The sequence below is a fragment of the Corvus kubaryi genome, unplaced genomic scaffold (assembly GCF_017639235.1).
Source record: "Corvus kubaryi isolate FWS band 111438036 unplaced genomic scaffold, C.kubaryi_AGA036_p1.0 124, whole genome shotgun sequence".
NCBI classification, from domain to species: Eukaryota; Metazoa; Chordata; class Aves; order Passeriformes; family Corvidae; genus Corvus; species Corvus kubaryi.
The window spans coordinates 1,962,663-1,989,459 of NW_024580659.1; the positions used below are offsets into that span (position 1 = coordinate 1,962,663).

General features: G+C 42.2%; 1 protein-coding gene across 4 annotated transcripts in view; it reads left to right on the plus strand.

The window, feature by feature from the left end:
- Positions 1-26,797, plus strand: part of SFMBT1 (Scm like with four mbt domains 1) — a 117,593-nt gene that overhangs the window by 82,641 nt on the left and 8,155 nt on the right. For all 4 annotated transcript variants that reach the window (XM_042019172.1, XM_042019183.1, XM_042019201.1 and 1 more), the window contains 14 exons: positions 5,403-5,497; positions 10,113-10,353; positions 10,705-10,793; positions 11,713-11,959; positions 12,669-12,766; positions 13,520-13,621; positions 14,506-14,656; positions 16,483-16,565; positions 18,473-18,599; positions 19,290-19,403; positions 20,795-20,837; positions 21,728-21,792; positions 23,238-23,377; positions 25,221-25,330. In XM_042019172.1, the coding sequence (XP_041875106.1) occupies positions 5,403-5,497; positions 10,113-10,353; positions 10,705-10,793; positions 11,713-11,959; positions 12,669-12,766; positions 13,520-13,621; positions 14,506-14,656; positions 16,483-16,565; positions 18,473-18,599; positions 19,290-19,403; positions 20,795-20,837; positions 21,728-21,792; positions 23,238-23,377; positions 25,221-25,330 (1,705 nt within the window). The remainder of the gene's footprint in view (positions 1-5,402; positions 5,498-10,112; positions 10,354-10,704; positions 10,794-11,712; positions 11,960-12,668; positions 12,767-13,519; positions 13,622-14,505; positions 14,657-16,482; positions 16,566-18,472; positions 18,600-19,289; positions 19,404-20,794; positions 20,838-21,727; positions 21,793-23,237; positions 23,378-25,220; positions 25,331-26,797) is intronic.

Here is a 26,797-nt window from a genome sequence, read left to right on the forward strand (position 1 = left end):
AATTTTGTACTTCCTTTATGGAAATCTAATTGTTGTAAGTGTTGCTGAAGAAATGTTAAACATAGTTTTAATCTATGGTGCTTTTTAGGAGAATGCTATCATCTGCTTTATGATGCTGAAATAAGCTTTTTGATTATTAATTACAGCAAGTCAGTCAAATTGTTGTCAATGTTGCATCCTCAAATAATCAAGAAAAGGCGTCATGGATGTGGATGTAGAATGTCTCCTGGCACATGCAAATACTTTTTCCTTGGCTAGTGGAAACTGCTGGCTTCTGTCACAGAGTGTAAGGAGGGGAGAGGAACAGTGAGGAGTTGTTTACATGGTCAGCAGTGGTGTGTCCACAGGCTGTGATAGCACATCCCTCATCTTAAAACCTTTATTGACATTTTTCCATCTTCCTCAAAAAGCACCAGGTCGCAGAGTCCTCTCTCACAATGTGCTTTTGAATAGCTAAGGAAAGGTTTGATACTGGCTTGAAATTACTCAGCAGCTATTTCCCTGAGCATCCTTTTGTGCCAAGTTTGAGTACAGGAGGCTGTGAAGAGCAAACAATAAATGATGAGAGCTTTACTTGCATTCAGAGATAGTTCCCAGCAAATGCTGCCTGTATAAGCATAAATACATTGGTTTTGTTGTGCCCTCTAATGCTATTTTCTGAAGTGCTTTTGAATTACACCAGTCCAAGCCACTGCTGGAACATTCCCTTCATGTTCTTTGACTGGTGTCATTTTTTTCCACTTAATAATTTGCAGCAGTTTTTGAAGATTCTCCTCTGTTTTTCTGGTTTTACATCCAAGCTTTCTGCCTCCAAGAACCCAGACAGAGCTCAGGGTTGTTGGCTGTGGTGCTCTCCTGCACTATGAGGGAAAACACAACTTTGATTCTTGTCACAGTCTTTCTCAACTCCTGAAATTCCGACCTGTCTTTATTTATTCATGGCTTCACAGCTGGTGTAGATGAAAAAGATTAACTGTTATTAAAATCAGATTGAACTATATCTACATTTCAGGGTGAGAAACCTTTGGGTTAGCCTTACTGAAGTCTGCAAGACCTTCAGTTGTGATGTACTTAAACGTCCAATGTGACAGTCTTCAACTAAATCACATTAAAGATGCATGAAAGTTATTTGCAGTGAGAATTTAGCTCAAATCCAAAGATCAGAACAGCCTAGCATAGACTGTTTCCATTTCAGATATTTTTAAGGGCTAACTTCCTTAATATTTCACTACATTCTCCAGTCTAAATGGTATAATTCCGTATTCTTTCTCTGCCTGTATGTATCAGAGAGCAGCAGGATGTAATTTGTGATAAAATTCAGAAAGAGTGAGTGTTCCCAATAATGCCAGTAGAAATAGTGACAAATGGGAAGTGATGCACCTGCCTAGGAAACTGCTGGTATTCTTACAGAGAATTTTCTCACCTCCAGTGTGGATGAACATTCTCTACAGAACCTCTGTAGGACACTTCTCAGATTTTACTTAAAATGTAAAATGTTAGCTTGATTTGAAAGTTCTTCTGACACAAACTGGTTGCATGACAAGGCCAGAGATATGGGAATTGCACCAGGTTTCTTCCCCTGCGTTTGCCAAAGTTGTGCTTTACCTCTGAGCTGATGTGCTGCTCAGTCATCCTGTCTAATACAGACAAGTAAGTCTCCACATAGTGGAAAGCTGAATTCATTTAGGGCTTGTAGCAATTAAGGATATGGGGAGAAAGAGAGAGCATAAATATGTACACTCATGCAGCATTAGATGAATAAATTGTGCTTTAGAATCAAATGCATTAAATATGGTTTTGCTTGTTGTCATCTGTCACACTGATTTGCAAGTTTCCTCACAGTAGCAAGAATCTCTGCTGTAAATGTCTGTGGTTTTATTGAGCAGTCTGAACTCAGACTGATCAGAGTGTTTAATGCAGACTTACGGCCCCTCAGGAATGTGGCTTCATTAAACTGGTCCTGTGTCTCCAGGGATCTGCTAACCTGTGAGGATGGAGCTGTGCAATAGGGTCTTGCAAAAATGCCCACAGAACAGTTTAAAGGCTTGATTTAAGCAGGGCCTGCTCTGCTGCCACTGTCCTGCCAATAAAACCAGAAAAGTGGTTGGATTCTGACTCTGAAAGCCTTACCAGAGATGGTCCTTTGCTGCACTCTTGGAGTGCTTCTGCATTCAGATGTTGAAAAAGAGAGGCTTATTTCAGAGGTTTTTCATTGTTTATGTAGTCCTACCACATGCCACAATTAAAAAGCTAATTTACTGCTCTCACTATGAATCCTCATACTGCATTTTTGCTTGGAGCTTTGTTCTGTGAGTTTTTCCTGCTCCACATTGCTCCAGCAGGAGCTGTGCTAAATGACCTGGAGTGCTGTGGCAGGTTTGCGAGAAGGAGCAAACAGACTGGTTCAAACCATAGCTAAGCACAGCCCTCAGCTGTGTCAGCCTCTGAAAGGGAGGAAAATTCCCCAGCTCTGGGCTCAGCGGTTGAAGTTAGAGGCTGATCACCTCAATTGTAAAACCTCTGTAAAGTGTAAACACAAGCTGAGTTCAACTTTTATGAATGAATAAACAGAAAAAGTTGTGGGTGCTTTTTGCAGAAGTTTTAAAAAATCCCTCTGACTGAAGGAAACTCCCTAAAATGAACCGGGAAGAGTAGTAAATTTGAAATGAGTGTTGGACATGGATTTATGACTTGGTTTGGTTTGTTGGGGAGTTTTATTTGTTTTTCTGATGAAAAATGGATTTCTAGTGAGCTTTTGGTTGTGCTGGTGAGCTCTGGGTACTGTGCAGTACAGAGCAATCTGAGCCCTTCTCAGCACCGCACAGACCTGCTAGGAAAGAGCTCTCCTGGATATGGGACAGGCTGCAGAGGCCGTGGGTGAGCGGCGTGACAAAGGAGCTGCGGTCCCCATCCAGTTGGGAATGGGTTTAGCCGCAGTTATAGGCGAAGGGTCGCTGGAGCAGCAGCAAACCGGCTTTCCTGGGAGCTCCTTGTAGCAATTAAGTGGCAACATAAGTTACTAATTGACCCTTTCAGTGTGTGAAGTGACCTGTGCCTCATTTAAGGAGCTTAACTGCCCCTCCGGCAGTTATCTGATGATAACGGGGATTGAGGACTCGGTGCTGCAGGGCTGGGGACAGCCCCAGGTCCCTGTGGCATTCCCGGAGGAGCTGCCGGCTTTCAGAGTGCCTGGGAGGCACAGAGCAGCCACACTGCTTTGCTTCCCTTCAAACAGGAACATGTTAGACCATGCAGGACCTGCTTTTTTGGGGCTGGAGGGGAGTGGGGTTGTTGCTGCAGGGTGATTTTTGGTGGGAAGGGTGAGATGGTTTTTGTTGGGTGGGGCGAAAGTTAGAATTCGCTCCTGGGTCTGACTGACCAGAGCTGATGTTTGTTCCCACTTTGGTTCTGGAGCTGTGAACTTAAGCATTTTTGTGGTCGTATAAAAATAAAATTCTGTTTAAATGAGTTGAGAAATGTTAATCTATTTTAACAACATTTTGCAATGAAATTGTTTTTCTTAGAATGGCTTGCAGCAAAAGCTTTGGTCAGCTCCACCCTAATTTGCAAACAGCTGTAGTCTGTGTCTTAACCTTTTATTCCCTCAAAAAATTTTTAAATAAAACTCCTTATTCATTTCTCCAGGTCATTTCTTCAGTAAGTTAAAAATTATCCCTTAAAAGTGATGGTGATATTCAAGCTCTGAATCTTTTGAGCTCTTAGGCTTATGAAAGGCCAAAATAACTAGCTGTGGTTAGTTAAAAACAGACAAAGTTGGGTTCTGGAGAGATAAGAGCCTCTTTTAAAATAGATAATGTCATCAGCAAACAACAGCTAACTGAATATACATTTTTAAGTTTTGGGAAGTGATAACTCCTAGAGTCACAATGAAAAGTCAAAGATGAGCTCAACCATCAGTCTGAAGATAAAACAAACCTTTTAAACTCAAGACTTGTAGGTTTTCAGCCTATTTAACGTGTCTCAGACTTTTGCACAAATATATTCTCCTTTCTATTGGGGGACTGGGGACTGTCCCAGAGCTTACTAAGCAGGTTTTCAGCCTGTCCAGGGGTCTGATAAGGGCATGTGGTGGTACTTAATTCATTTTTTTTATTTGTAATGTTTCCTACTCCAACTGCTGCTGCTTGAAAGATCAGTTACTGCCTGTCCTAGGAAAGGCACGGGGTGTAGGAAATGCTGGTGTCCTGTAACTTTTGCTGAGCTCTCCTTGGGCTTGTGATACACAGAGATTTCTCTGTTTTCAAATATAAACAGGGTATCAGGTTTCCTGGTCCTGAGAGGGGGAAAGCTTCCTTGTTCATTCATAAAGACAGCTCTGGTGCAGATGGTGGAATTGAGCCTGAAAATGAAAATGAAAGCTCTGCTCTTGTGTCCTGTCACTGCCACCACATTTTGCTGCTGAAGCTGAACCTCGTGTGTTGAGATTAAAAATGCTGCTTGCATGGGCTGGGACCCTCCCTGGCCATCCCACTGTGTGCTTGCAGGAAAAATGTCACGTGGCTGCCTGCTGAACTAAACAGGGGACCTGAAATCCACCCCGTGCTCGTTTGGTGTCTTTTTAGCTAAGTGGGTACATGTCAGATAAAACGGGAATGGGAAAGGAGCAGGGAAGTGGCTCAAGCCAGAACTGAAGGGGAGACCAGGGCTGGGGGACAGGCTTGACAATAATAACAGAAAATCTGACTAATCTGTAGTGTGGCTTATTACAGGTGCATGCTTCCCTAACAGCCTGAGTGAGTTTTGAACTGTGATTTGAGTGGTTTTAGCATATTTATGCTTTAAATGCATCCCATAATGAGGTTTTCTTGGTCTAAAGAAGTTGTTACATCTTATGAGCTGGGCTTTTTAAGTGACCAAGTTGAGTGGTCTTTATTTCAGTTATGTCTCAAGTTGTTTTCTTTAGAACTACCCTGAATCCCTCTGTTTGCTTTTGGTGTTTTAGAACAGCTAAATGCATACTACCTAAATTTAAAAAGAGCACAGTCATATTTCAAAGGTTTTTTTAGGCTTTCTTTCCAAATCTGTTATTAGTGGGTGGTTTTTAATTTAAAACACCAACAGTCCAGTGTCCCAAGAGTTCTGAGTCTCTCATATTTGGTGATAGAAATACAGAGCTCTGTGTTCTCCTGTCACAAGTTCTAAGCAAATTTGTGATAAACCAAAATCCTCAGGATTTCACTGTTTTGTAGACCAAGCCTACTTAAAAGTGCTGTTTACATGCAAAGAAAGGCCAAATAGTGTTGTCCATTTCTTGAAATGTGTTCACTGCATCCTTGTGTACTCAGTCATTTGGAATTGAAGCGGGTTTTGCTGTGATTTGTAGTAGCCTGAAACTTAAGCCAATGAGTTGCTGAGTTAGAAAAGTTTGGCTTCTCTTCCAGATGCTGGTTCCAGTGTGGAAGAAATGGAATTCAACTGGGATGAGTATCTAGAAGACACAGGAGCAACTGCAGCCCCCCATGGATCTTTTAAACACGTGAGTAAGGGAGTTGTGGGTGTGCTTACTGTCTCCTGCATCGTTTCTGTGATACACTAAATGTTCAGAGTTTCTTTGAATGAGTCGCTGCTTTCAAATTGGAAGACTAACTAGAATTGTGTTTTTTATAGAGAAATGCAGAATTTAACCTTTTTATTATTGTTTCTTGTCTTCTTCTCTGTACGTAGCATGGGGTAACCCCACCCACAAGTGCTGAAATCTAAGGAGTTAAGGTCTTTTCTGCACCAGAAGAAAAGCTTGGTTTTTCTCAAGAAGCTCAGAATAGCCAGTCTCTTTCTTCTTTTGGTGATTGCTAGTGGACAACTGCTATGGAGGAGTAGCTTTAGAAAGCTGGTGGCAGAATATTTCTTGAACAGCAGAATTCAAATGTGCTCTCAAAGAATGCTTTAATGTCAGACCTCAAAGAGGCAAGGAGAAAATAACAGCTCTGCCAAACACCTGACTGTAGTAGTTAGAAAACTGATTAGGATAATTGTTTGATCACAGGCTTAATGAATAGGATGAAGTCTTGATAAGCCCTTGTCTTTGCCCTTGGACATCTTAAATGTTTGTTGGTAAAGTCCTGGAGAGCACTGTCCCTTTGGGGGAGATCTGAATGTGAAATCTGCCTTCTTGTACAGGGTCCTCAGTGAAGGTGAGCTGTACAGAGCTGATGTCCAAACCTGCTGGTTCTTTTTCAGCAATTAAAGCACCTTCCCGAGTGCCAGGCTGGTGACGTGTGTGACACATTGCTTGGAAGACACCCTGTGGTGCTTGTGCTTTTGGGTCCAATACCATGACTGTCAGTATGGGGAAACTTAAATCTGCAGGAAAACAGACTGAGGTCTGCCTGTGAAGGATCACGAAAGCATGTTGAGTCCAAGGGTAACCTGGAGAAATGAAGACTATTAAATAATCGGTTAAAATATGTCAGTTGTGTTAGTAGTAAAGATGTGCAGAAAATACAGACTTCACAGAGGCCCTGCGAACACTGGGATGGAATTGTCAGCTTTTTGGTCAAAGTAAAACTTCAGGTATCTCATTTCTGAAGGGAAGGGGACTGTGCTTGCTTTATTTTTCCTGGGTGTACTGAGGCTGTAGCAAGAGCCAGCTTAGAGTGGTGGTGTCCATGCAGCCCACACTGAGGGCACAGCATGGAACCAGAGCAGTGGCATTTTACAGTGATAGAAGGAATGGTCTGTCTCTTTTGGTGTGATTTACCTCACTGGATCTCTGTTAAAGAGGCCTGCTATCATAGCTTGGACACTGTACAACTATTTGTAATGCCAGCTTTACAGCAGTGGCCAACTGAATTAATATTGTAGCTGCATTTTGTTAATCAGCAGTAGACACACTTTGAAAGACTCACTGCACCTGCACCAGCTCAGCTGTGTCAAGTCAAAGGTCTGGTGGCTGTGGCCATGTTGGTAAAAATAGAATTAGGTTTAAAAAACCTCCACATTTTGCGTTGTTATTAATCCCTACCTGTGAGGAACATGGTGCAGTTTTGTTGGTGAGGTGACATTGTGGTGGAGAGTGGTTTGGTGAGGAGGTGTGAGTAAAGCCCAGCCCTTTGCTCAGCCCTGTCCCGCTGCTCTGGGGGCCTGGACCTCTGTGAGGGGTCCTCAGTGAGCATGGAAATAGATGCCTGCATGTTCAGAGTGGAACTACTGGGCATTTTCTAGCAGAGTTCCGTAGAATTTAGCTGGAGACTGCTCTGTAAAAAGCTTGGCATAAAATTTTGAGAAGTTACTGCTGACACTGAATTGACAGGCAGAGGGAGGAGTTTATTTATATCAGAGCCTTGCAGTTACAGAAATGCAGGAGTGCAAGGTCACACGCTCGGGGTTTCTGCGGTCCGTTAGAAGGTAATGTGTTGGAAAAGGAGGAGCAGAGAGCCTCACTGCCTCCCAGTGGAGAGTGACAGCCTGTCTTTGTGACAGAGCACTGAGAAAAGGTTAGTGTGATTCCAGGATACATCAGGTGAGTGATTTTCAGTGGAGAGCCTGCAGGCACTGATGGGGCTGTGCTGGTGATTGTGGTCCCTCCAGCTCAATTCTGTGGTCCCAGTTGCTTGACTTCAAGAGTGACGTGTTTTTATAATCCAACGTCAGGAGAGCTAACGAGCTTTACTCTCAGAAAAACAGTGGAAAAATCTAAGCCGAAGAATAGTATTGGCACAAGAGCAAATGAACATATATGATAAATTAATTAATTTAAATGCATTTCTAAATGGAACCGTGCCGCTTTAGTTTGGTTCTTTTTAAATACTGGAGTAGTGAGACTGTGAGCTCCCATTGTGAGTTGTGGGTGAGAAATACCCAACTCACGTTGGAGGAGAATACATGGTCAGGTTAAGAAAATGTAATCCATGATTACACAGACTGTTTCAGCAAAGTACCAGACTTGCTGATGAGAGAGGTGACTTTTTATATTTGTATGCTTATATTAATTCTGAAAGTTTTGCCTTGCTACGAGTAAGACACATTGGAAAATTTAATCTACTTCTCAAATTAAGTATGTTCTAATGTTTAATTTGTTAGCATTTTAAAAATTAACCAATATCGAGATCAAAGTGACTGTTTGGCATAAAATGTAGCAGGAAAAAGAACTTACCAAAAACCTGGAGCTGTAATGAATGCCAGTGTTATCCCCCCAAGTCTAAATACACTTTGTCTAGAACTGTTGAATGCTGGTTTTTAATTCCTTTCTGCCTCTTTCTATATGTGTGTGACCATTAAAATCAAGTTGGTCTTAAGCATCATCTGAACACTTTTACTTCCTGTGTGTTTTTGCATGCTCTTAATCCTTTTTGTCTGTTCTTTATCCCCCCTGAGCTGAGTCACATCCCTGGCTCTGGCTCGTGCAGCGGCACAAATGGGGTGACAGCACCTGATGGGAAAGGGGGAATAGGGTTGGGGTCACAGCTCCTGGCCAGCTCAGCTTGCCCTGTGGACAGCACCAAGCTGCCCTCTCGGCCACGCTGCTCCAGAGGAGATGCTCGGGGGGTGCCCAGCCTGCCCTGCCGACCCAGGAGCCCTGCTGCAGAGCCCGCAGCTCGCTGTGCTGTCACCGGCCCCGCGGCGCTGCCGGGAGAGGGCGCGGGCGGCGGCTCGGCCTGCGCGGAATTCCCGGGAAGCGGCCTGGCCGCGGGAGCGCTCCTGCTGCCGCGCTGTGTTTTGCCGAACGCCACTCTCCCTGCCGGGAGGCTTTGTTGAAAGGTTGGGTATCGGGAGCTGCACAGATTTCCCAATTCTTCAAACTCTGCGTCGAGCTCGAGGCTTTCCTCTCCGGAATCAGAACATGAAGTTTTTGGGCATATCTCTTCAACAAGACAACTGGTTTTTTTGAGAGACACCCTCTATAATACCACTTCAAAATGCCTGCAGGTATTGGGTCCTGCTGATTATGTTTTTAAGAAGAGATTTCTCCAAGTGAAGGGCATTAACCTGAAGGATATGAACAGTTAACACAAGCATATGCTTTTGTTTCTGGTGTAGTTCTCTTAGTTTTATTTTTAGCAAACCAATATGTGCTGGCTGATGAGACTATAATAGCTATGGCAGTTACTGAACTGTCAGCGCAGAACTGGGAATAAATACCCCAGAAAATATCTGCTCCATCTGCATCATACTGAAAGCCTTTCTTGTAGTTGATTCAAAGAGGAAAGGGACCTCTTAAAAAAAGAAAGAAAACACCAGTTACAGTCAACTGAGAATGGGGAATTGACATGTCAGAGTTTTAATTAGGACTGATGCCCTGGAATTAAGCATAGATCAGAACAGGGTCCATCTGCTCTTTTGGGATTGTTTGAGTAAGGAGAAGTTAGGGATATAAGAAGCTTAAGGTTTGCATTCTCTTTTAAATCTCCCATTTCATTGTCTGAATCCTGTGCAGTCAGATTGGTCACCTGCACACAGCACACCCACACACACACAGAGCACTCCCAGTGTTTGGTGCTTTATTGTTGTCAAAGTGTGAAGAACACAGACTGGTTATGTTCCATGCAGTTTATTTAACAGTGCTGCATATAGAATTATTTAGGTTCTTGGATTAATTAGAGAGGTTAATTTAATTTTAAATTAGAGAGGCTAAATTAATTTTAGAGAGGTTAAAAATCCTTATTCTGCAGTTTGTGCAGGTTTGTGACTTCTTAGATGAGCATGGTGGAAGAGACAGATACTGTTGCCTAAGGCATGTGTATGTACTTTAAATGGTCTTTTTGTCCAAAGACCTTGAATGACACAGTTTAACGCAACAAGTCAAAGTTGTGGTGCAGAGTTTGGCCTTTAGTTTTGCTCAGGTTGACATCCCAGCTGTGAGTGGGAAAGCCTTTCAGTGATGCGGGAAGGTATTGTTCAGGGCAGAAATCTGAATGGCACGATATTGGTTTAAGCTTGAAAAGATACTCTGAAATGCAAAGAAGATTTCATTAATGATGATTCTGTGTGCATTCCAGTTTGGGTTCCATAACGTGATGAAGCTGTTTCTCTGAAGAGACTGGATGGCATTTGGCTTGAGTTTTTTTGCTAATGAACTTGTCTAAATTGTTCCCCCTGGTATTCAGCAAACTTTCTGAGATGTGCTCAGATGCGATGATCTTCTTCTTCTTCAGGTGGATACAAGTTTGCAGAATGGTTTTGCCCCTGGTATGAAGCTGGAAGTCGCTGTCAAGTCTGACCAGAACACGTACTGGGTTGCCACCATCATCACCACGTGTGGGCAGCTGCTGCTGCTGCGCTACGATGGCTACGGCGAGGACCGCAAGGCCGACTTCTGGTGTGACATCCTGACAGCTGATCTGCACCCCATCGGCTGGTGTCAGCAGAACAAGAAGATTCTCAAAGTGCCTGAAGGTACCAGCTCTGTGTGCAGAAAGAGGGTGCACCAAAGGGTGCTGTTGTCCTGTATCAGCTGGGCAGGCAGCGTAGCTGCTGTGGTGTGCAGGTGCTGTTGCTGGGGACAAGGTGAGGTTATCTGCTGTGTTTTCCTGAAACCCCATGACAGAGGCTTGTGGTTATCTTAATCTATCACCCACCAAAATCTACTGCTTTGATATTTCCTTTAAATTTTTTTATTTGTTTTGTTTCTTTAAGTTGTTACCGGTGTGTGGCAGATTCTCATGAATTAGGCAGGTGTGGTAACATCTTGTGTCTGAATAATCTGGCAGGAAAAATCACAGTCTTTCTTTTTCACTCTTTGCTTAGGTATCAAGGACAAGATACCTGACCAGGAGGAGTTCCTTCAGCGAGTGCTGAAGGGGGCATGCAGTGCTCCTGCTAACCTGCTGGAGGGGGTAAGTGCTGCGAGGAGCTGCATACTGGGTTTTGTCTTGGTTTTGCCCTTCATCATTAAGGGAATCCTTATTTGGATTGTCAGTTCAATTCCCTTTTTAAGTTTAGGGAGCATTGTAATATGCTGTTGACGTTAGAGTTCCACTCTCTAGTGTTTCCTATTTACAGTATTTAATTTTTATAGTGTTGTCCTGAAACATATCTGTTGCTGCAGGTTTGGGTTGTTCATTAATCCTGTCAAAAGAAAGACCTTTTTAAACTCCCTAAGGTTTCAGTCTTCCTCCTATTCTGCTCCTTCTCCATACAGCTCTGAGAAAATAATGCTTTATTTATCTGGCTTTCGTGTTGTCTCCTTTCTCAATTGACTCCTTTCACTTTGCATGGTTTTGTTTTGGCATTTTTTACTAACGGGCACGTTATTGTTTCACTTAAATATTACATCTTTGCTAGTGAAGAACCAAATTTTAATCCCCTCCTCTGCACTTAAAACAATATTTGCACCTTCTATCAGTCTCTGGTTGTAAAGTACAGAACATAATGGTTTTTGGAAAGTGCCTTTGACATCTTCATTACAGCTAACATTTCTGTCTGTATGTTTCTGTCTAGTCATCTTTGTATGCTGGATGACTCAGTTTTAAAAAGAGATTATTCACGTTTCCTTCAAACCTGGAATATATAAATGATAATGTCTCTGAAAATGATAATGAGGACTTAAGTGTGTGACTGTAGGCAGTGCAGAAGCTCTGACACAAACACCAGCGATTCTGAACATTGTCACTTCTGACTTGTGTTAGGAAGGGACATGGATTTCTGTGCTTCTGTGTTCATACTTTATTTATGCAGACAGGATGTGTGTAAAGAGGTGGAAGTATGGCATTTGTTTTGTTCTGTTGTACAGAATAATTTGTATTCTTTTTGAAGCTTCACAGAGGGAAAAATCCATTGGATCTCATTGCACCTGGCTCCCGACTGGAACTGCAAAACATCCGGGATTCCCTGGAAGCCTGGATAGTCACTGTGGTAGAAAATGTTGGTGGGAGGCTCAAGCTGCGATATGAGGGCCTGGAGGATTCAGACAAATTTGACCAGTGGCTGTTCTACTTGGACCCTTTCCTTCACCAAGTGGGTTGGGCAGCTCAACATGGATACAGCCTACAACCACCTTTAGGTACTTGAAAACACAGATCTTGTATGTGGTGATCAGAGGGTAGAGGCTGCTGCTTTGGTGCTCTGAATTTGCCTTCTAGGTGCATGTGGTGGTCACATAATCAGTGTGATCTGACAAGTCCTGTACCTAATAAAATGCAGGTGAAGGTACAAATAGTCCTACAAGACTTTCCACCCACTCATTCAAAAGCTGCTAAGTGATTTTGCCTGTCAAAACTTTCCACCTGTTTGTGCAAAGGAAAGAAGTGAGGAAGGGATTGCCTTCATTATTTGGTTATTTTTGGTAGGTTTGTATTCCTAGGGTGGCAAAAGTCTTACAGTTTTGGAGTGCTGCTCAGCAGGAGCTTTTGCAGTTGAGACCCTTCAAGCCCACTGGACTAATTTAGATACTGTTTAAAGGTATGAAAATGTCCCTTAAAAGAAGGAACAAGTGCATGGAAGTGGAGGCAGAGGCTGGGATGGGTGGACATGCCTTTCAGGCATGTCCGTGTCAGAGCAGGTCATCAGAGGAGTGAGGCAGAAAGTGGCAGAAGCACAAAGGGGTGGATTATGAGCTTACTAGTGATGTTACATGTTTCCTGATGAGGGGAAACCTTGGGATAAAGAATTTGGCAGTTAGAGGGGCACAAATCAAGCTTTATTGTTTTGTGTTCTGAGGGAAAAGAGGAAGAGAAATGACTATTCACTCTTGTCCTCTCTTTTTCTTCAAGCCATTAGGTCCTTGAGGAGCGAAGCAGATTGGCAAGAGATCCTGAAGAAGGTGAAAGAGGAGGAGGAGGAGTCATCTGTTCCTACAGATCTTTTTAAGGTAGTTTAAGGCTGTGGATGATACCATGGAAATGCTATTTTCCTGAGAAATGATTCAGGGAAGTCAGCCACCCAAAATTCTTTCCCTGTTTTGTTGGTTTTAAAAATTTATTTCCTTTTTCACTCTAGTTAAAAAATGTAATTATAATAAAAAATAATCATGCTGGTATCAATCTTGATAAGTTAGACAATGCACCCATCACAGTTATGTGAGTCCTTAGTCGTCATAGTTCACATGTTTTAGTCCTTCAGGTTCTTAGTTCATTTTTCTCAGCTTTGTTTGGACCCATAAGTAGAAGCAGAGGTGCTGTTGCTCTTGAATGTGTTGGGTCATGCACAGAGCAAGATATAGATAATTGTGGAGCAGGAACCCTGTTCTGTAGGGTTTTGTTAGACTGGAAATGGAGACCTGTATGGTTCTCAGTTCATGATGAGTGCTAAAAGTTACAGGGAAGGACCTCAAAACATTTCTATTGACTTACAAGACCACTCTGTATTATCAAATCTTGCTTCTGCGTGGAGAATGTCAGAGGACACAGGGACTCAATTTCCTAAAACTCATCAAAAATGGTCAGTCTCAGGGGGCATTGTTGGCCTTCCATTTAGAAAAGTTGCTGGTGCTCAGACATGCTGATTTCTTGGAATGAACTAAAAAAAACTCTTAAAAAACTTACCCTCTTCAGCTGATTTATGTGAGGTACATCTCTCTTTGGTGGAGGAGGGCAGGTAATCACAGCAACACGTCATTTTTCAGGATAAACCTGTGATCGGAGTGCATTCGTTCTCTGAAGGCATGAAGCTGGAAGCTGTGGACCCAATGGCTCCATTTGTTATCTGTCCTGCTACAGTTCTCAAGGTACCAGGGTTCTTAAGCTAGTCCTGCTAAGATTCAGTTCTACTGCTGTTCTTAGATGCTCAGGGAATTCTCATGAACTGGTTATCTTAAAATCTTGCACTAGTTTTCAAATAAAGTACTTTGTGTGTCTCCCTCAGGGGAGAGGCTGCCTGATAAAACAACTGCTGATGGTGAAGCCGTTGGATTTCAGTGGAGGGGAAAAGTTCCATAAAGATACAAATTCAAAAGATCAAATGGCTAAAATTGTCAAGCCCAGATTTTTAAAATTGGAAATAATCCCTCTTAATCTGAGTATCCATCTGAAGATAGATTTTTGGGGTTTTGATTTTGCAAAGGTTACGTCATTACTGTGTACATATGACATTTAGGCGGCCTGATTTCCAAACAAGGGGTTTCAGAGTTGAAACGAAAACTCTCCAACATGATCAGGTGTTACTTTTCTTGCTATTTGTCTGTCCTGCTTTTATTTGCTTCAGGACTGTAGTGGGTTTACTTGTGACAGTCCATTCTGGGACACAGTTCAGCCTTGTTGAAATAAACAGGTTGTTACAGAATAGCAGGAGGACCACAAATGCTAATTTCTGTGCATTTTTCATGAGAAATTTTCCTAAAGCACTTGATCACCTTATCTTTTAAGGGCTCAGACACTAAGTTTTATTATTTGTATTTGTTAAGTTTCTGGATAACGCAGATGAGTCTGCTGGGTTATGAATCCAAGAGATTCTTTTAATTTTGTTTTTTTGTAACCTCACAATATTTCAAGGTAAAGGATTTCCATCAGGCAGTATTGCTGTTTAACAACCTTATTAAAATGGGGGAGAAGGAGCAGTGGATCAGAATGTGCCTCTCATAAGAGCCTGTGGTTCTCTTTTGGCTGACTCCAGGTGTACAATGACAAATATTTCATGATAGAAATCGATGACTTGAGACCCGAGCGTGCGACCGGCCAGCGCTACGTTTGTCACGTCAGCAGCGCCGGCATCTTCCCGGTGCAGTGGAGCCTGAAGAACGGGCTGCACCTCAGCCCCCCCCCAGGTACATCTGTGCAGCCTCCTCCTGCTCACCCCTCAGCTCAGAACAGCACTTGGGCAAAACAACTGCACGTAGCAGCACAAGAAAGATCCAGTTCTGAAAATCAGGAGGTTTGAGTTAGGGGAACTGAAGGTTCCCAGGCATGAACCTGGATTTGGGAAGGTGAGAGAGGCTGAGGATGCTGGTCATGTATGAAAGCCTGAACACTGGAAGGAATGGAGTGAGTGTTCCAGGGCTGAAAGTAATGTTGGTTTCAGCCTTAATTAACATGATATCGGAAACAGTAGTATTTGCATTGGATTTTTGCTTCTGGTTAGAATGGAACATTGTTATCCAATATTTTATAATATTTTTAGGCTATCTTATCACTCAGAAGTTAATGAACTATTTTTTTTACCAAGGACCTATCAGGCACTGTTGCAGTTTGCTGAAACATTGCTTCAGGACATAAGGGAATAGCGTAGTGTTCCTGCACTGCTAAAATATTTATTCATTTTCTCAAACTGGAAATGTCAATGGTATTGTAAAACCTGGGCCTCTGTTCTCTTATTTGCCACCTCACAATTCAGAATGTTTTGTTTTTGCTGCTCCTTATATCAGAGGGGCAGAGACCATAGGGTGTTTGTCTCCTGCCTTTCCTTGCATAAGGTATGGAAAGTGGCTCTACCTGACCAGCATTTGCTAGAATTTTGCATGTGAAAAGTGAAATCTCACTTTATAGTCATGTTACTGAAGCTGACAAAGATTTTGTGTTCTCATCCCCCTGGACATAGTGGGCATTCTGAATTGTGTGAGGTTTCAAGGGCCCTACTGGCACTGGTAAAACTGAGAAAAATGAATAATTAAGTCCTTCTGTGGTTCAGCCCTTTCTGAGGAGAAGAGTCACAGAATAATTTAGGTTGGACTGGTGAGGTCACTCCTCAAACCCTGGCCTTCTGTTTTGGGCCTCTCACTACAAGACAGACATTGAGGGGCTGGAGCATGTCCAGAGAAGGGAATGGAGCTGGGGAAGGGTCTGGAGCACAAGTCCTGTGAGGAGCAGCTGAGGGAACTGTGGGGGCTTAGCCTGGAGAAAAGGAGGCGTGGGGGAAACTTTATGGCTCTCTACGATTTTAGATTGTCATGTTAATGCTATATCCTTAGACTGAGTTTGAAATTTTGGTTTCTTAAAACTGTTGTCACAGGTTTCCCTTTAAGGGGACTGGAATAAGTGCAGCACTTTTGTCCTTGCTAATTTATTGCCAGCCTCAAACTGACATGGCAGCACACTTCTGTGCCCCTTTTCCTTCAGTGTTTTGTTAGATCACAGGGAAACCAAGTATTTCCCCCAAGAAGAATTTAATTTTCCTTGAAGGGATGCTCTGTCTCCTGATGGACTCCTTGTTAAGACACTTCCCTTCAAATGTGTGCAGATCTACAGCTGTTATCAGACTTGATGAGGCTCTTGGCACATCTAACTGCTCTCTTTAACGACTTAGTATTTAACATGTCTTTGAGAGAGTAGCGTGTTGATATTGTGCACATTTTGAGTGCTCTGTTTTAAAAAAATTGTTTCAGAGCTGACACAACAGCAATTGCAGAAATTTTTCCTGAATTTCACCTGTACTCTGTGAAAAGGGTGAAACTGCTTTCCCATGTTTCAGTTGCTGCCCTTGTCTGCTTGGCAGATTGATGATTCAGGTTGGAGTGGTCTGACCTCACATGGCTCGCTGAAGCCCTGTCAGCTCACAAACCTGAGTGACCCAAACAGATCTCAGTGCTCTGTGTCAGGTGGGTTTGAAATGAGTCTCAGCTGTTAAACTCTAACCCTGGGCTCTTTGCTCTCCTAGGTTACCCTGGGCAGGACTTTGACTGGGCTGACTACCTCAAACAGTGCGGTGCTGAGGCGGCTCCCCAGAGCTGTTTCCCTTCGGTAAGCTTCTCCTGCAGGAACATCTCCTCTGCTGCCTGACTGGTACTCTTCATTACAGGGAGAAGAACCTTTTGCATGTTTTTTACTTTAGTTTCCTTTCCAAGTCAAATAGAATATTTCAGTTGGAAGGAACCTGCAATGATCAATTATCCAGTCCAATGCCTGAGCCTCTTCAGGGCTGACCAAAAGTTAAAGCTTGTTAAGGGTGTTGTCCAAGCACTGACAGAGATGGAGCTTTGAGCACCTCTCTGGGAAGCCTGTTCCAGTGTTTGACCAGCCTCTCAGTAAAGAAGTGCTGCGCAGTGCCAAGTCTGAACCTGCCCTGACACAGCTTGGAACCATTCCCACAGGTCCTGTCACTGGAGATCAGCACCTCCCTCTCCACTTCCCCTCCTCTGGAAGCTGCAGGGAACAGTGAGGTCACTCCTCATCCTCCTTTTCTCCAGCTGGACAAACCCAGGGTCCTGAGCTGCTCCTCACAGGGCATTCCTTTAGCCCTTTCACCAGCTTTGTTGCCCTCCTCTGAACACATTTGAATACCTTAACACCTTACCTTTGGTAACTCAGGAAGCAGGAGAGATAAGAGACTATAAATGAGTGTGAACTGAAGTAGCTGCATGCCAGCTTCCTAGATAAGGAAGCAGTGGACTTTCAGTTGTGATAAAGCAGACTGGAAATAAATGCTTGTTTTGTGAAATTGAGATGTGTAAGAGTCCGTGGAAGAGACATAGAACAGCATCAGTCGTTGGCACTCCTGTAACTGTGGAAACAGGGCCTTTATTATTAATAGACCTTATTTTCATTTACTTAGGGCACTCTTGCAATCTTCCATCCTTTCAGCTTGAAAAATTAATTCCATTGTATTAATCAATATGAAGTCATCTTAAATTAGTACCAAATAATCATTTTACATTAACCCATGCCTGAAGGACTTGCAAGATTTTGGGCTTTGTTGGTTCAGTGACAGTATTGCTGTCCCCCAAAGCACATTAGCTTGTCAAGCAGAAAAGGGTACTATTAACACCTGCATTCCAGTTCCATTTACCATACTTGGGCTATTGCAGTGCTTAGGGGGAGAAATTAAAATGAATAATTACCAGTTTTTGAAGAGAGTGTTGCTGGCTGTGAATTCTTGTTGTCCTTGTTCTGTCTTGTAAACTGTGGCATCTTAGAGCAGGTCATTGAATTTATTATCCTTTTTCTGAGAAGAGTTGATCACTGTAGACTAGTTCCAGAATTCATAATGTATTGATCCTGTAATTACATTGCAGAGTGGCTCTGGGAAGAAGAGTCCTCTGTCTGGCTGGTACTTCTTATCTTTAATTCAGGAGCTCCAGAGCTGGATAAATACCTATTCTTATGTTTTAGGGATTTTTTAAAAAATATATAAATGCAAACTATATTGGTGAATAAAGTAAGACCCTACTTATCCAAAAAACGTAAAATGAAAAGAAAGCTTCCTATTCTGCCTGCCAGAACTCAGATGAGGCAGGAATGTTATTTGCATGTGTAAAATGGATTTCCAAGTTAACATGATAGAATAGAGAACCTGGTCAGATTATTTGTCAGACTTATCACTCAGGTGGCAAGCAGCAGAGAATTTCTGATTGCTGGGAATGCACTCAATCCCTTCAGTGAGCCTCAGCATCCTTATTTTTTGAAGACAAATACGTTCTTTGCTAGGTCTGTCTGTAGAGCCTTTTTTAACTTAAATTCTTTGTAGTTCCTAACATATCTTATGTGTACTCAGTGTGCTAATTATCTGAAATCTCCTCTGTCTGTGTTGAGTATCTTCCTGTGTTATTCAAACACTGAAGGTTTTATGTGTTGCTCCTGTTCATGGATATTCATATCCTATCCTGGATACACAGCTGGTGTCTTACTGAAGTATTCTGGCTTTTTCCTAGTTAACTTCTGACCATGGATTTAAAGAGAACATGAAACTCGAGGCTGTGAACCCAGTTGATCCTGAAGAAGTTTGCATTGCTACAGTCACCAAGTTAAAAGATTCTTACCTCTGGCTTCAGCTGGAGGGTAAGCTTGGTTTGGGGGAAGAGAGGAGTGCTCTCTTTGGTTCTGCTGTAGTGCCATCCCCAAACCTGAGGAGCATCTGAAGCAAACTCACTGTGTGCAGAGTATGGGCAGCAAGTCACAATTTCCTTGGTGAAATCACAGTCAAAACCCACTTGGATTGTGTGTTTCCAGTTTGCCTTGGCTGGCACTGCTTATTTAAGCCAAGAATGGCATTTGTGCATTGCAGTGTCAGTGCTGGGCTCATGCACCGTGCAAAGTGCTGAGCGGGGCCGTGTGGAAAGCAGGGCCCTTGTGACAGTTTCACACATGAGTGACTTGCATTCTGAGCAAGCTTTGGCCAGACCTGGGAAGGAAAGTTCTACAGAGGTTCTTCATTAAGATAGAGTAAGCCTGTGTCAGCTGTTCTCCATTATAATCCCATTTCTTGATTGGAAGTACATCAGCATGCACTTACTATGCGCTGTGCATCTCTGCGAAACTGCGGAAGGAAAATTCCCATCTCCAGCCTTTAGGAGGAAGTAAATGAGGTCAGGAAAGAATCTGGTCAGTAAAGGGGATGAATAAATGATTGTTATTGTGTTCCAGATGCACCATAAGTAAAAGCAGCTTCACTAACAAACATACAGTGAATGTGAACCAAGTTAGGGGGTTTATGACTTACTCCAATTTTTCCTTTTCTAAACTGAACAGGCTCCAAGAAACCCGTCCCTGAGTGTATAGTGAGTGTGGAATCAATGAATATATTTCCAGTGGGTTGGTGTGAGACGAATGGATATCAGCTCAGGCCTCCTCGCAAAGCAATAGGTACCAGTTCTCTTCTGTTTGCAGTGGTGGGTTGCTGGAGCTGGTGAGACCTGCCGGAGCAGATTACTGCGGGGTTATTGCTGGCATCGCTGAATTTGGAAACGTTCATCATGCACAGAGAATCTGTGTGTTGCACAACTGTCTCTCTGGCTGTTGGGGCCAGTTGGAAGCCCTACAACAACTCCAAACCCCACAGTGTTGGCTTGAGGCCACTGCAATGCTGTAGGAGCCTGTGAGGACAATCCATTTGCCATAACAAAGAAATCCTATCTGTGTATTTACACACCCTCCATGCTCTGCATTTCCTTCTGTCTGAGCTGTTGTCACGTGTCTGACCCTGATACTGATTTTACATTTGCACTTGTGCAAAGTAAAGTTAATACCACAACAAAACAGTGTGGAGTGTGTGCACATTTTGGAGTCAAAATAAAGGGGACTGATTTCACAATGGGCCATGTGGTGATGATCCCTTAATGACAAAGTGCTGAGAGGTAAACCCTACCTTTTTAACTACACTAGTAAGTAGAATAAGATAGTGCCTTCTCTCAACTGCTTGGTGAGACATTTATTAAAGTTAAATGGGGGTTGGAGAAACCAAAGAATTTCTTGAGTGTTCATTAAGTGTAAGGTAAGAAAAGTTTTAGATGGAAATGAGCTGTCTTTTTCTGCATGTCAAAGCAAGAGAAACGAATCTGCTTGCACTGCCAAGGACAGACGAGGAAGAAGGGGGGATCCTAATTAGATAAAAGATGATGTGAAAAAAAGTCCAGAAGTTTGTTGGGGCTAAAGCCTGAAGTTGCTAAAGAGGCATAATGTTGCTTTATCTTGTTTTATTTTACTACCTGATTGTGAAAGCCAGAATTAGCAAGTGGACCCATCACATAGATGACTGACTTGGTTGCAGTAGTGTTTCCCTCCATAGCAATTATCTGAAGCCATTTGTGTTTCTAACCAGCCGATTTCATTCCATTTCTAAGCTGAAGTGTTGCAGTTACTGTGCCAGTAAAGTGGCAAGTTGGGCTGAACAATATAACCTTGGGAGCTGAATGAGAAAGCGTGTCATTCCTTTTTGGCTGGTAGTACAGGTAGTTTAGGGGCTCTGATGCAAACAGAGAGGCACAAAAGGTTGGATTTCCTTGAAAACTGGGCATATGCATGCTTGATTTAATGAATTTTTTAATGGAAGTTTAAGTAAACCTTTTGGTTTTCTTCAAATTACTTGGGCCAGTGTGCCTCTCGTGCAGCTGGGTCAGCTGTCTGACACTGCAGTGACTGGGAACATAGATCCTTTTTGCTGTATAACTTAAAAGAAATGAGTCCACTATATGTATTGTACTAGATGTTTCATTTGCTTGCCTCTTATATTTTGTTGGGTATTTTGTTTCTTTCAGTAAACAAGCAGAAGAAAATTGCTGTAGTTCAACCAGAAAAACAGTAAGTAACAGGTTTTTTGCTTTTATTTTTTGTTGGGGTTTGGCATGAGTTTTGTCTCTTTTTTTTAATTGGAAAATGTGCTGTGTTAGGGGAGATTTAGCTTTGCAAATGTGCTGTACTGAGGGTTGAGAGATTCCACAGTCCATTTGTGTTAATGCTGGTAGATTCTGCTGATGTTCTAAAAGACCTCTTGCACTACAGTAGGAGGAGATAGAAAGCTTGGAATTTGTTTCCTTGTAATTGTTCCTTCCCAGATGAAATTTGGCCCAAAGTAGGCCAAAAGAAGAGTTCTACTAATATCTACAATTAGTCTAGAAACTCTGTCATGCATGTGGAACTCATTCTTGTGAGCCTGCTCAGAAGTGCTCCATGGAATGCTCACAGTTGGCTTTATTGACTCTTGCAGCTTTACAAACACCAGAGCTGTCAGTAGTCCTGCCAGTGTTTGCATTGCTCCTAAAATACTGAGCAGACTGTTCTCCCATGTTTTGTAACTGGGATCCTTACCAGATCCCAATGGAGTAATTTTGGTTGTATTTTGTTGAAAATCCAGCTTTTTCAGCATGCATAAGGTGAGGCTACCCTGCCTTGTGCTGTGAAAGGTGAAATTAAAAGGAGTCAGGGAATGTAAACTCCTGTTTTGGGAGGTGTCTGTCACCATGGTACCCCATGGACTTCGAGCAAGGAAGGATTGCTGCTGGCTGTAGCAGGACAGAAGTCCTTTCCAAATGGAAGTTGGTAGTTTCTGCATGTTATTACTGTGAAACAGGGAAGGTATAAAAAGCAGATTAATAAGGCTGGAGCTGAGGAAAAAAATATAATGGTGTTTTAGTAACAGAGAGGTGACTGTCTTTACTGTGTCTGTTTTCCCAACCTTCTTTTCATTTCAGAATTTTGTCTTCAAGGACAGTTCATGATGGACTAAAGAACCAGGAACTGAACTCTTCTGACTCAGGTATTGATCACAGAGGTCAGGCTAGCAAAGCAAAATCCTGTACGAGTTCACCTGCTCAACACTGTTAGGAGAGGGAAGAGGAGGAAAGGGTTTGGAGATTTTCATCTTTTAATGATTTGTTGAACTTCAAAAATGAATGAAACAAACAAAAGCATGCAGTTGCTTTTGTTCTGCCGTTCTGCAATTCATATATGCATTAAACCTGGAAATCAGATTTTTACACCAGAACATTGCTCCTCCAGCAGAGGATATGTGGAGCTGAATGTGTGGTGTGACCCGTGCAGGTGACCTTTTTTATTGTCACCTGTTATCTTTGATAATGTGGGAGAAGCAGGTGTGCTATATCTGTGGTCTGGAGTTGTTTGATTCTGGCTTTGGGAAGCAGATCTCTCTGGTTTTTATGTTAACTTCATCATGGTGATAAACAAAAGCAATTCAAACAGTAAACTGCTTTGTGTGCCAGATGGCAAAATCTAATAATTTTGTAAAATGTTGCAAGAAGGAATGTGATGAATAAGTACATCTGTTGGTGAAAGTCACACAGATCCATCCATTTGGCAACAGAGTGCCTCCTCTGCTGTTTTCTGTACAGTGAAGTGCACATCTGAAGCTTCACCAAAAGCAAGTGTGATAAAAATGATGTGTGCTTGTTTAGCATCTTAATTGGCTTTTAATAGACTCATAATGTAAATTTGACTTCATTTATCTGGCAGTTTTCAACTGCTGAATTTAAGGTCTTTAAGTGATAGTGTTGCTCAATCAAGAAAAAAGTACAACACTGCTGGGTAAAACAATATTGGTTTTGTACACAAATGTGTTGCAATATATATTAGTACTTGAATTTTGAGCAATGCTGAACCATTGAATAGGTTTAGAGAGCTTGATGTCACTTCATCAAAGGTCAGTTTATCAGTTGCTGCATCTTTTGTTTGCTAATCAAAGGAAAATAATCTGAAAATGCAAAACAATGTGATACTGCAGTTTAGGATAAACAGTGGAGAATAACTGCCAGTTTCTCTGGTGGCAGAAGTTTGGGGGAGAGAAAATTGACTGGAGAATTTATCTGTAACTGCTGTGTAGGAACTGCTTCTGCTACCAAAAAGTTGGGGTTGTCTTTGTCTTTGCTGTTCTCCCTGGTGTAATACCATGAAGCAGCAGACTAGCCAGGAAGGAGTGTTTCTTTTCTGATATATGACCATCTTTATTTACTGCAGTTTGACAGTTTGCAGGCATGGGTGTGAAGTATGAAAACTGTTTTGGCAACATGGCATAACTAATGCTGCCATGGCAAACGTGAGACAGAAACTACCTCAAATCCCTGTCATTCAAGGCTTTTTCCCCTCCTTTTCTTACAGCAGACAAACTGTTACGTACTGTGAGATTCTTTCCCGGGGCGTTTGCAGTGTGTGATTTAAACATTTGTTTTCTCCTTTCTCACCTCTCAGTGGTAATCAATGGCAAATACTGCTGCCCAAAGATCTACTTCAACCACCGGTGCTTCTCGGGGCCTTACCTGAACAAAGGCAGGATTGCAGAGCTTCCCCAGTCCGTGGGGCCTGGGAACTGTGTTCTGGTGCTGAAGGAGGTGAGCTGGAGGGACAGGGTGGGCCTGCAAATAGCAGTGTGTCTCAAACACTGGAGTATTTCTCTGTTACAGATGGGAAATTCAAGAATTGAAGCTGATGATGTGTAAGGAGTGTCTTTTTGCATATAATAAAGTATAAATCATGAATGGTTTTATGAATGGCTGATAAGAGCAAAAGCCTCTCATTTATCTAAGTAACACTCAGCCTTCTACTGCTAAATCTTATTTTCTGTTAAAACAGTATAACCTGTAATTACTGCAATCAAAGGAGTTAGTATCTTTTTATAGCTGTAATAAATGTTTCCATTTTAATTAACAGAATTTAGCTGGAGATAATCCCAAAATTCCTTTACAGTCTGCACTGTGGATGGTAAAACAGAGGAAATACAGATTATTCTTAGTCAAAATGGCAAACTGCGTTCAGTGATTGGGAAATGAATAGAATTTTCTGTGTTTTATAAGTTGGATACAATTTGCATAGATCAGGTGAAATTACAGTTTGGCTTCTTAAGGTAATTGAGGGAGCAAGAGGCCATTCTTTAATGCCAAAGGGCTTCTTCTCCAGAAGGTGTTTCACAGCAAATTTACAGATACTTCAATCCAATAATTATTTTTCTGAAATTTCAAGAAAGGTCATGAGGTGCTTATCTGACCTGAGAGGCTGGAAATTTCCCAAGACATGACTGACTGTATATGCACACGTGAGCTGTCATGAAATGATCACTTTATATATAGGAATTGGCTTGACATACCAGGAATTTTACCTTCCCTACCAGGTGTCTTAACTTGGGAGAGACCTTAAGAAAGACTTTCTGGCAGACATTCTGTAAAACTAGGGTCTGGTTGTCAAGAAGCAAGCAGATTATTGAAAAAGGCCCATTTTTGCATGCAGAAAAGTACCCTATCCTTTCTGCCAGTTTCAGTACTCTAATGTAAGAACTGCAAAAGAGCAAATGTGAAATTCTGTGGCACCTTTGTTTGACCTTGAAGGTTTGCTCTGCTTCGTTGCCTGAAAGCAGAAAGTGTGCACAAATCCTGCAGATGTGCAGGTGCTGTGTATTCATTTCACTTGTGAGTCTTGCTCACTGTATGAATCCTAGAGAGAGTTTGGTACTTGTATTACATTTAATACTTTTCTTTGATTTCTGGACTGCTGCATTAGTAGCAATAAAACTGCAAATTTGTAATGTCAAGGTTGTGATGCACCCAGTTGGGAATGATTTGGAATGAGCACATAGTGAACATAAAAAGTACAATTAGAGTGCACATTTTGTACTATCCCCCACTAACTTCAGGTTATTCACAACTTCCAAGTTACTTTACAGTACCCAAGAAATTATCATTTTATTAAAATACAAACCTTATCATGGTTCATGGAAGCAAAACAGATGAGAGCTTAGGATTCTGCACTACAATTTTGTTGTAAGTAGAGGGTTGGCAGGCAGCAAAATCCCGCAGCATTTTTTTGGCACATCTTCACATGACATACAATCTTTAAAATAATCACTCTGATTTAGCCAAGGTTATGCAAGTTTGGGAGAACTCAGCCCCAGGCGTTAATTTAGTGGTGTGTAATTCAAGGGCAATGACTTGGAAATTGCTGGATACACTCGTGGCTCTGCAGACAAATTCTGAGGGCTGGGAAGGCCCAAAGTGTCGGCTGCTCTCGGTGTTCGTTTTGGCACTGTCAGGAGGTGTCTGTAATCCTGCTGTGAATGAGTGCTTTGATGCTAGATAATTTGGATGAATAGGAGTAATTTCCTATTCTGCCCTGGCACTTTAGAACAGATGTATTGTACAAATAACTTACACGTGTTTTCTGCTCTTCCCTCCCGCACTCTAGGTTCTCACTCTATTGATCAACGCCGCCTACAAACCCAGCCGTGTCCTGCGAGAGCTGCAGCTGGATGAAGAGGCTGCATGGCATGGCCATGGAGAGACCCTAAAAGCCAAGTAAATTCTTATCCTGTCCTCTGTCTAGTCAGTCCCAGTAGCTGTCCTCTGCAGTCTGTGCTTTAACTTACATTTCAGGGAAGGAAAAATCGCTTAGAGCATATCAAGATGCCAACAGCCATTAAATGTTAAATTCTTTATAAATTTCTTTATGAATTCTGGTGCAGTGCATGTGATTTTAATGCTCCATAGTATGGCAGTGTACTCTGCTACAGGCATGTGAGCAGCTAGAGACTGGTGTGGTAGTGGTACAACATTGTGCTGACAGACCTGTGGGTGAGGTTTAAGATAATTTAATTCACCTGAAGATAATTGTCAGTGTTTTAAAGCAGAAGCATATACTCCTTAGGAAGCTTCTCAGGCACTTCCACACAAATTTCTTAGTGGAAAAAGATTCTTCAGAAATAAAGTTAGAAGCTTTGAAATGGCCTGGCATGGAAGTCATTCTACAGCAGTCTACCCTAAAGCACTCCCAGTTTTCCTGCTGAGCTTTTTGGGTTGAAGCTTCTTTGCAAGATGATTTTTACAGCTAGGAAAAAAGCAGTGAACATATTTGCATATATTTGATAAGTCCAGATATTCCTTTATAGTCTAGGGATGGTTTTGTAATTAGGTCACTGTGTTTGCATATTAGAGATTAGATTTTCCCAATGTGCTGCTGCACACTTCCCTACATAATTTTGAACGTGTCAGTAATTCTTTTGTTGGATCAGTTTCATGTATAAAAAGACATCTTTCCATATACTGAAGGATTGCTCTGAATTGGGCAATAGGAAGATGACAAAGGTTAGTGTAAATAGAAGGTGTAGCTGAGGAATAAAAAAAAAAAAATATTTGTTTAGTCTCACTGAAGTTGCTGTTTGCTTTCTTTTTCCACCAAAAGTGGTGTTTTGTAGTGACACCAGGGGTGTCTGGACTGTGATGATACAGCTCTTTTTTTCAAGGCATTAACTATGTACTTGCAGGCCTGAAACATCTCTGGTAGATATCAGCACATGCCTGTAGCTGTGCTGGGAGAACAAAGCAGAAATACTGAGCAGCTCTGGCAGATTTTGCACAGTGCAGCTCTTTCAGGGTAATGGCAAGGTTGGGGAACAAAAAGAAATCTTTTCTTCATTTAAATCAAACAGGTGCAGTACCTGGAGTCATGGCAAGTGACTGTCCTGGGGAATTATTCAGCAGTTAGACAAAAGCTGATTAGAAATGTGGCAGTGGTCCCCTTGTCTCCACAGGATGAGCACAGAAAGGCTCACCAAAAGCTGTCTGATGTTACCTGTATGAGCTCAGTGGGTGCTCTCAGCCTTGGTTTGAGGGACCAGCTGTCCACAGTGGGCACTTCTGCAGTCCCATAAAAGCAGAGAGACAACAAACCATCTGTGAACAAAGAAAACAAAATATCTAAACTCTGGGGCAGTCCTCTCAGACGATGTTTTGTAGTTGTTGATGGGGCAGTGTTGCTGCGTTTGG